The 9,739-nt window shown below is 37.4% G+C and overlaps 1 protein-coding gene across 3 annotated transcripts; it reads right to left on the bottom strand.

Moving 5' to 3' along the window:
- Positions 1 to 524: 524 nt before the first annotated feature.
- NMRK1 (nicotinamide riboside kinase 1) lies at positions 525 to 9,737 on the bottom strand. Of its 3 annotated transcripts, none has more exons than XM_085042412.1 (9): positions 9,369 to 9,721; positions 7,233 to 7,292; positions 6,707 to 6,797; positions 5,999 to 6,047; positions 4,431 to 4,593; positions 4,277 to 4,348; positions 3,222 to 3,331; positions 2,156 to 2,241; positions 525 to 772 (listed from the first exon to the last, which is right to left on the bottom strand). In XM_085042412.1, exons 2-9 carry the CDS (start codon positions 7,259 to 7,261, stop codon positions 698 to 700), a joined length of 675 nt encoding a protein of 224 aa, XP_084898538.1. In that variant the 5' UTR covers positions 7,262 to 7,292; positions 9,369 to 9,721; the 3' UTR covers positions 525 to 697. The 3 variants fall into 3 exon arrangements, with proteins under 3 accessions (XP_084898538.1, XP_084898539.1, XP_084898540.1); XM_085042413.1 differs by having other exon boundaries at positions 525 to 1,792; positions 9,369 to 9,719; XM_085042414.1 differs by lacking the exons at positions 525 to 772; positions 2,156 to 2,241; positions 3,222 to 3,331 and adding an exon at positions 3,460 to 3,872 and having other exon boundaries at positions 9,369 to 9,737.
- Between the last annotated feature and the right edge of the window lie 2 nt (positions 9,738 to 9,739).

Raw genomic sequence — 9,739 nt, 5'->3', positions numbered from 1 at the left:
CTTCTAAATCACCATGCAGAGCAGGCAAAGTGGAAGACTGTCTCCTGTGGGAGGAACACCACTCTGAAACAGCAGAAGACTGTGAGGAAGAAGGAGCAACACAATCCTCATTCCCCATCTCCCTGTGCTGCTGGGAGACAGGAGGTAGAGAATTTGTGTGGGAAGTGAAGCCCAGGAAGAAAGGAGGGGTGGGGTAAAGGTGTTTTATGATTTATTCTTATGTCTCATTATCTCTGACTTAATTTGCAATAAATTAAAATAATTTCACCAAACCATGTCTGTTTTGCCTGTATGTGACTATAATTGCTGAGTGATCTTGTGTCCTTACCTGGATGCATGAGTCATTTGTTGTATTTTTTCCCCTTTCTAGCTGAGAAGGGGAAGCAATAGAGCAGTTTAGGTGGCTAGCCAAAGTCAGCTCACCACAACCATTCCGTGCATTAGCTAGTCTCTCACAGTTGTACCCTTTCCAAAGGGAAGTAAAAACAAAAATACAGTTTAAAGACAGACAGACCATCACAGCATGAGCAAATGCAGTATTTTTAGTGCAAAATAGTAATACAAAATTATATTTGGAAACACTTTGTCTTAAACATAGCTGTAATCTGATAACATCTTTTTTGATATATAGATATAGGACTTTTACAATAAAGTATTACATTTCAATCACTGACCAGCTCAGCTGTCACATAGCAAGTTATATAGTCCGTCCTTTGCTTTCCATATCTGTGGCTTTATTTTTATCCTGGCTGACAAAAATATAACCTAATGTCTAGAAAATATAAGAGTTAAGACATTACTTATTCAGCAACAAAATATGATCCAAATCCCCAATTTCCTAGTTTGTGTAAATATATATACACAAATTCTATAACAAAGCTTTGACATTTGTTTAGCATTTCAGCTTTCTGAACATTTTCATTCACAACATTTCATTTTCATTTCACTTTCAACTTGAGCTATGAATATTAATAACAATTACTTCCTCCTTCCTCCTCCCTGAAGCATGGATTTAATGTGTAGTAGTCTATTATTGTGCCATCCCAATCAATCTCTGCACAATATATCTTGTTAATGTATCTATATCTGTACTCTATGTTGTTAATGATGCATCTGAATTCTCTCCATCTTATTTCCCCATGTTTTTCCAACAATCTGAGTTCTCTTCAGGTTTGTTTTTATTTTTTTAGCATCTATTCCCAACTGCTCTAAACAACACACAACATAAAAATTACCATTAAAACAGCAGAGAGGTATTTAGCAAGTCTAAATAGGTTCAGCTATGACATATTCAATCAGTCACTGAGTAGGCAGCATAACAACTTACACAGCCAGCTCCTCAAACCATGTCTACAAGTGATAATAAGCTCCTAAAAATATTAGAGGCAATCACTGTCATTCTTAAATGATTATTTCAAATTGCAGTCATCCATGTTCAAATATGCTTATTGATCCAACAGAACTGCATCTTTATAATTTAATTTTGTACACAAAAATCTTCATGTTCTTTAAAATGTACACATTTAATCAGATGTAAAGTTCTGCCAAAGAAAGATTAAAAGAACTTTAAAAAATGTACTGTTCATACTCCTAAACAGAGTACCTGTCTCCATACCTGAGACAGAGTTAATAATTACTACAAAAACTCTTGTTTTTGTATGAAGTAGCATTACGGTCATACACACAGCACTTGCTCAGTTGGTTGGCCTGCCATGTATGACAGTCTTGGCGTTTTCAATTCATATCAAATGGAACCCAGGCTTTCTACGTTATCATGCTGTGACCTGCTGATCTAAAATAAATAAAAATACACATCTAACCTGTAGTGTTCGCAAGTGATTTCACTGTATATTAGAAATTAATTCCACCAACACATTTGTTTTCATTGATGTTTTATCCCATATTCCTTCTGTTCCCCCTTTTTGATTATTATTTTATCATGAAGTAACAGTGGATTCAACTGTGCTCTTAGAACATCCAACTTCAAGGAACTCACAGTTTTAACTTAAATTAACTCAGAGTAACAAGCAAACATGGTACTGTAGCACACAGATATAGATCTATAAAATTCTTGTAGTATTTTCATATAAAAGTATTAGCTTCTCATTAACATGGAATGGGATACATGGATTCAATTTCCAGGAACATTACTTACTTCCCTCAGCTTGTTTAATTCCTGTATTATATCATTATACACATAGGATAAAAGCTCCTCTTGAGATTTTGTTCCATCCAAATAAACTGAGGAAGAAAAAAGAAAAAAGTGTTCATGAGTTCTATGCTAGCTATCTGTAATGGCAATTGGCAAAGTTTTCAGTATTCCTACAAATGCCATCAGAAGAGATGAAAAAAAAAAAAACCCCAACCAAGAGCAGCACCTCCCCTTTTCTTCTTCCCCATATTCATTTTACATGTTAAAAAACAACATAATGGAAAAGTATTCTAGTTAATAATTCATTTACAATAATTCATTTCGTGATATAAAAATCTCCATATCGGTAATGGGAATTATGTGAGGACAGTGGAGCAATGGAATAATTTGGCAAAAATACTTCCGTGCAGTAGAAGATTGCAGGTTGCTCAGTTTCAGCCTTTGAGCAAGGCAGGGGAGAGCACTTCAATTCTTATTCTCACTGCACAGCAAGAAGCAGTATGCTGATGATGAAGCAGCCACTCAATTTCCCTTCCCTCTGTCCCTCACTCCAGAAGCAGGCTGTTCACACTTGTGCAGCTCTTGGACATCACACAAACTTATGTCAGTGCCCCAACAGCTGGCCCAGCTTTGACACTTCTCATGCAAAACTGGTGACTGCAATGTGAACAGTCAGCATCTAGAAAGTATCTTCTCCTTATTTATTACAAGACTTAACCAGGACTTCAGTTTTGTTCTGAAAAACTACCAGTGCATCAGCTATCATCTCAGAAGTTTCCTGTTTAGACATTCACGTGTTATCTTTAAAAGTTATCTTGTTAAATGGACTTAATTAGTGATCAGAGCATTTCTATTTTTTAACTTCACAATTTTCATTATTTAATAACAAAACCAAAGTCCCTATAGGCTTGAAATATAAATCAACAGAAAGGTCAAAACCTACTGTCTATGTGCTACAAAAACATTTGAAAAAAATTTTGTTCCATTTTCAAAAAACCCACAATTCAACAACAACTTCACAAGTGGCACACTTAAGCATTTTATAAGTTAAAAATTAAGGATACCATACCAACTTGCATACTTGCATTCTCTTCCAATTCATTTTTATATTTCAGATACATGGGCCACACGTGTCCATCGAAGTACCCCGGTGTATCTGGTGGCTGATAGACTCTGGTGCTACACAAAAATACATGTGTGTTCCCATACAAGTTTTAAATTTTCATCTAGTGTCAGCTGGTTAAATAACAGCGTTTATAAAAAATAAATAAAGAAAAGCTGACTGTATTTTTTTTGGAGGAGCCTCCTTTGTTTTAATTCAATCTGTGATATGAACTTTTCCTACCTTTTGCTACATTACCTACTTCGGCCAATCAAACCACATTTAAGATAAGGTAAAAGTTTGAGGTTTTTACTTGTAAAAGGTATTACATATAAATTAAACAGTATTGAAACTATTACCAAAACAGACTACTTTTTCTTTTTTTATTAGGTATACAGATTTCTCAAGCTTTAAATGTCTACTTGTTTAGTCACTTCCATTCTGGTCACCAAGTCTTTGGTGAGTCTAGTGAAAAAAGCAAGAAAATGGTATCAATCAAAGCCAGATGAATAGAGGATTTCTTCACTGAGCCAGCAGATTCTGACTTTGTGCACATATTGCTCCAAGCACACAGGATTGTTCCAAATTTGAAGGCAAGTCAGACACTGGCTCACTAACCTAAATCAGATCCATGGTAAAATTAATGAACAGTCTAAACAAAACTGTACACTAAACCCACACGTGAACATCGTTACTCTAAAAATCATCATTTAACTGTATATAACAAAGAATAAGGCTGCTTAGTATTTTTTAACCATTTCTCATTTTATACATGGTTTTTAATCAAATACGCAATCAGTAATCTAAATAATTTATCAGAAAAAATTCTCTTTTTAGTGTTTGTAAAGCATTTAACACTTTAATAACCATGTGCCCTAAAATAAAAACCAAACCAATCTAAAACAAACAGAGGATATATCATCTTAATAGGCTACACCTTGCAAGCACTGAAGAAAAGGTAGTACAAAAGGACCAGTTCAGAGGGTACAGTGACTCTCATTAAAGTAAGTTAATAATCTTACCTCCTTCTCCTTTTGCACTCTTCATATGGAAGGGTCAAAAAATATCTTCTATTCCATAGTTCATTAAGTGGCCTAAGACAATAACATATTTAGTTCCCTTTTCCATTTCAGGGTAGCTCTTATATACCAGGTTACAGTTAAGTGGAATGCTTACTCATAATTGTAAAGGAGAAAGCCTTCAACAATCAAAATATAAACATTTTTCAGACTGTCGCACGTATTCTGTGGCTCTTGTGTCACAACACCTGAGCTTGCTGGGCTTTTCATCCAGTTGCGAATACTTGTCAGCATTTCATCCATATAGAGGGCATCAAGTACTATATGAAAACAGAAGGTTAAAAATCCTTTAGAAACAAAGAATAAAAGAAAAAAAAGAACACTTAAGCACTTAAGTACCCTTACATTAATTAGTAAGAATCAAATAATCTACATACAAATTTAAATGAAGTGAAACAGGATTATCTCAAAGATTGTATTAATAGTTCTGTGTTTGCAATTGATGATTTTTAGAAACCAAAGCTTGCACAAGGATTGGGGTATTTCTGGTGGGTGTTGTCTGTCCAAACTTTACAGCACCCAAAATTGTCTGAACTGGATTCACAGCTTTTCACTTCCCAACAGAAACTTCAGGGACTGCTCTGCGCTTCCACCCAACTTGTGAAATCTCACTAACCCTGAGACCTCTACCCTTCTGTCAATTGTCAGAGGGTGAAGTGGACGCTCAACATTTTCTGCTTTGGGTTTTTATAAGGTTCAGTAGCTGGGCATAGAGAGAATTAAAGAAGCATGTTGTACAAAGCAAAAACAATGTAATACCTGGTTTTGTCTGCAGGCATGCAAGAATATATTGAGGAAGTACTGAAAGGTAGAAAGTAGGCAGCCTTTGGATAATATAACAGCAAACACATTTTTAAAGAGCTTTTAAGACAGCATTAAACCTGGATATTTGAATAAGAATGTCCAGTTTCTCCCCCCAGTTTCACAATCCATTTAAATGAAGTCTAGAAGTTGAGCCAAAGACTGCAGATCTGGTAATCACTAGTTTTCAGGAACAACTGAAGGGTCTGATCAGTGTTCTATACAATCAATTTTGTGATCACATAGTATCAATGGAGATTGACCACTAACTAAGCAACTGTTTACTACCAGATATGACGTGACCCAAGATGCTGGCCTAAAGCAGATCTAGATCTAGATGTCTCTAAGAATAAGCTGAACCAGCATTAATCATGAACATAAAAATGTGCGTTCTTTATGTGAGATCTGACATGAAATAAAGGCATCAGGATAGACCCAAGTTTTGACTGATTTGGAAAACTCAGTAGTGATATCCCATGAGTTCACTAGCAAAAGCAGGAAAAAAGGGCCATCATTACATAGAAAGTGATGAGGTTAAGCTTATGCCAATACTGCAAGCCAAAATTTTTAACTGAACAGCACCATTTGCTACTGCACCAGACACCAGTGAAGAAAGAGAGGAAAAGATTCAAGAGAAAAGGAAAGGTCAAACACTAGCTTGAGCTATTTACTAGTTAAGCAAGTTTTCTTACATATCTCAGGGAGCTGAAAGAAACTGAGCAAAGGATTGCTCTGAAACAACCAGTTGTTTGCTGACTTGCTTAGAAGGGAAGAGGGCAAGGGGATGAGGTGGAAGAAGTGTTAAAGCTCAGCACAAAAGAATTTCAGTACAATGCTCAAAAACAGTGCATCAGAGTTACTGACCATCATATAGCTTAAATCCACGTTCATCTGTTTCTACTTCAGACTCTGGCTGAAGAGGAAAAAAATTCAATTTTTTCAAGATTGCTTTTATGACCATGCTGAGAGATTTATACTCCTTAGTTATAAACATAAGGCTTATACACTTTTGTATCCAATTATTTAAATTTATCTTCAACATTAAACTGCTGTAAGCAACTGTTAAAATACTACAAAAACTTTATTTAATCTAGAACAAAAACCACTCCAAATCATATGACTGAAGTTGATTAGAGTTTTACTTAAGAAATAAGAGCTCCTTCACCCTCCTTAACAAACACCCTCAACACCAACACATGAGCTGTTTTTCTGTTTTGACTTGGGAGACAAAGAACTACTTATTGCTGTATGGGTATAGAGTTAAGACAGTATCATTAAACTCATTAATACAAAGGATCTTGAAAAATGCATCTATCATACACCCTTATTTTATTTATTCCTTATTTTAAAAGGGTGGCAAAGAAGATAGTAAATTCCTTTTTGCTGAGTATATTCAGAGGTTTGGCCATCTAAATTTCAATTAACCCACTACTCATTTTATGATTCCCATGAAATTAACATTATTTTAAGCAGCACCATTTTTAAAAGTTTGTCAATAGGAGAACTGAAAGAAGAACTGGAATCTACTCAGGCCTACTTTTACCTATCAAGTTTTTCCATTAAAATTGTTACCTTAAAGAAGTCATCTTGAGAGATTATACCACAGTTGGGAAGCATATTCTTAAGTTTTTCTGCTAGCGTTGTTTTTCCCCCATTTGTTACACTGTTAGAAAACATTGTAAAAATTTAACCAAGGCAAAAACTAAACATTTAAACGTATGTACAAGCTCACACATACATTTCTACATAGCTATGTGCATAGAAACAATACAACTCCCCCCATATTTTAGTCACAATAATTACTCTCTACCTCTAGAAATACTCTGGCATGTTCCATCAGTTTTCAACAACAGGTATAGTAAATCAGGCATTGCCAAGAAAGAGGCTAGAGACACCTACACTTGAGGTCTCCAATAGATATAGAACAATTTCTTAAGGGGTACACACAATAAAATTATACAATTATATGTTGCATTTGTAATTCATAAAAAATATGTATTCAGAAATAGAAATTATATCACTTCATTCTAAGAAGAAGACTGGTCTTAAGCTGTAGAGAAGACTTTGTATTATATATATAAAATTTTGTATCACTTACCCTCCAAGGCCAATAACCAATACTTTCATAGTTTGTTTTCTCCTCACTTCTTCCTTTTTACTGTCAAAAACAATGGCCAGTGAAAAATTTTAATCCAGGGACAAGAAAGCAACTACTGTAATAAGAAATACCAGTTATACAGGCAATTTATTTTCTCTCCTGTTGTCCATAGGTTTTTTTTTGCAAAAGTACAGTCAAAACCTCAGCTGCTTGTTCTAATGCTAACAAAAAACCTGCAATATAAGTGTCCTATCATAAATTCCAATGTACTTTATTTTTGACAGTATTTAAATCATTTGAAAGGAACTCTGAGACACTCAGTTCTAACAATATTAATACCGTAAAAATTCCTGAAGAAAAGCACAATCAGTAGCTCAAGCATTATCAATATAAAAAAGACTAGGTAAACAGAAGCTGTGGTGGCAAAACAAAATCATTAAGAAAGAAAGAAGCAGCATGCTGAAGAGAAAGATGTTTTAAATTTAATGAAGACTTGTAACAAAGAGTATGTTAAAAATCTCTTTTATGAACCTGGTCTTGGCAGTGAAATACTCACTGTGTAATTCACCACTCCCTCTCTGAGGGCATTAACAGCACAGACCACACACATATTCCTCTTTGGCTCCACCACAGATGAAGCTGGAAGCATTAAAACTACAGTCAGGGCAGTTTAAGCCATCCTACCTGATTTAGCACTGAGAAGAGCAAGGTAGCACCTGATTTTCTCCAGAAAAGATCAAAGGGTTAACTCTGAAGTCTAACTTGTCCACCGTATCCCTGCTGCTGCCACCATATCCGACCAACCCTGAGGCTACGCCTGCCTGAACACCTCCCGTGGTCAGAGCTGACAGAAAGACACAATCCTGCCTTGCCCCAGCTCTTTTCCCGGGACTTTCTTCTGGAACAGGTGTTTGCAGAGTACATGGTGAACTATCCTAGAAAAATACTGCAGCTGAAAAACAGTTTTTCAAAGACAGAGGGAACAACGTTTGTTTTCAGCTGAACAAAGTCCCTCCAGTTCACCATCTAGCTACCACTGCCTGCAAAGGTCTGATGTAGCAGGACTGGTTGTAATAGGGCTGTTTCTCTTGGCAGCATCATTAATCAACAGTTTGTTAAACCACTTTAAGGTTTGTCAAACATTGTTTTCCATGAGCACACATCAATTTATAACTATTTAACCACATGCAAACACCCTTTTTTTCACCTGCTCTGTCCTCCTAGGTGACACTTAAGGAGGTAAAGCCTGTGACACCTAAGAAGGACTGAGCAGGCAAAACTCTCCTTACCCCGACAAACAAGTCTCTGTACTATACGAGAAAAAAGACTATTACAGGACATCAGTAGAAAAGTTAAACCACACTATTTCTGTGAAAGTAAGCTTTAGACACGTGTAGAGCCTGAAATAATATCCTTTTGCATTTGGTGCAATCACTAGAAGTTCAACTGTTTCCCAGGTCTGTGATATGATCTTCCCACGCTTTTTTAATGTATAGTTATGTTAAAAAAAAACCAAAACAGCAAAAGACATCTGACTAGTCCAAGCCATTACCCGCATGATAGCTATCACTTTGCAGTGGTACTGCTTATCTATGGTAGTTGGCATTCACAAGTCTTTTAAATTAGTACACAATGATTTTCTAAGAATATTATAATTTTCAAGTTCAGTTGTGCATTGCATGCTTATAGTACTGGCCGTCAATACAAATTATGCAGATATGATGCGTTCTTAGGAAGTGATGATACTCGAGATACTTAAAAAACAAAATAAAGAAGCTCTTTACTAAAACTCGTCAGTAAGGTTTGCGTTGCAGAGGATTACCCTTTGTCCCACAAAGGATGTTATGCAACAAAGTGGGCAAACACGTTCAGGTTTGGACTTTAATTTATGTCATTGTCTATGTACAAGTCAATCCCAGCACAAGGCAAAAAACCACCAGCATAAGAAAAACCACCAACTCTTCTGCCCCTCTAAGTAAAGTGTAACACAAACTGCAAAAGTAAATTTGTCATAAATGCTGCAACACAGAAATTCTAACCTACTCTACCGTGGGTCAATTTGGCATCTTTAAAGAGGGCACAAACCCGTGACAACGCCAGCACAGCACTGCTGTCACCCCGTTTTTAAGGGCATACCGCGGCAAAGCTCCCGGCACGGGGACAACCGAAGGCGCACCGGGCCCGGACCGGGAATGTCTCTCACGGGTATCGAGCCCACAGCGGGGCTGCCGGAGGCTCCCAGCCGTGCGCGCCGCTCGCCACAGCCGGCCGCACCTCCACCAGCTGCAGCTGTAACACTTCAGCGCCTCTGCACCGCGCACTGAACTCCAATCACGACGAGAAGCCGCCCAGAGCACATCCTTCCGGCAGCAGGGCTCGGCGCAGGCGGAGCACCCGCACCTATGTCCCGTGACGGAGCTGTCCGAGGCCGGGCCGGGCCGGGCCGCACGCACGGCGCCACAGCCGCGCTCCCGGGAGCGGCCCCCTCGCAGCCCCCGTGCCTCGGG

This window comes from Lichenostomus cassidix, chromosome Z (genome assembly GCF_008360975.1).
Source record: "Lichenostomus cassidix isolate B80296 chromosome Z, HeHo_3.0, whole genome shotgun sequence".
Lineage (NCBI taxonomy): Eukaryota > Metazoa > Chordata > Aves > Passeriformes > Meliphagidae > Lichenostomus > Lichenostomus cassidix.
Note: the sequence above shows the minus strand (reverse complement) of the source record. Positions and strands in the feature narration are given on the sequence as shown.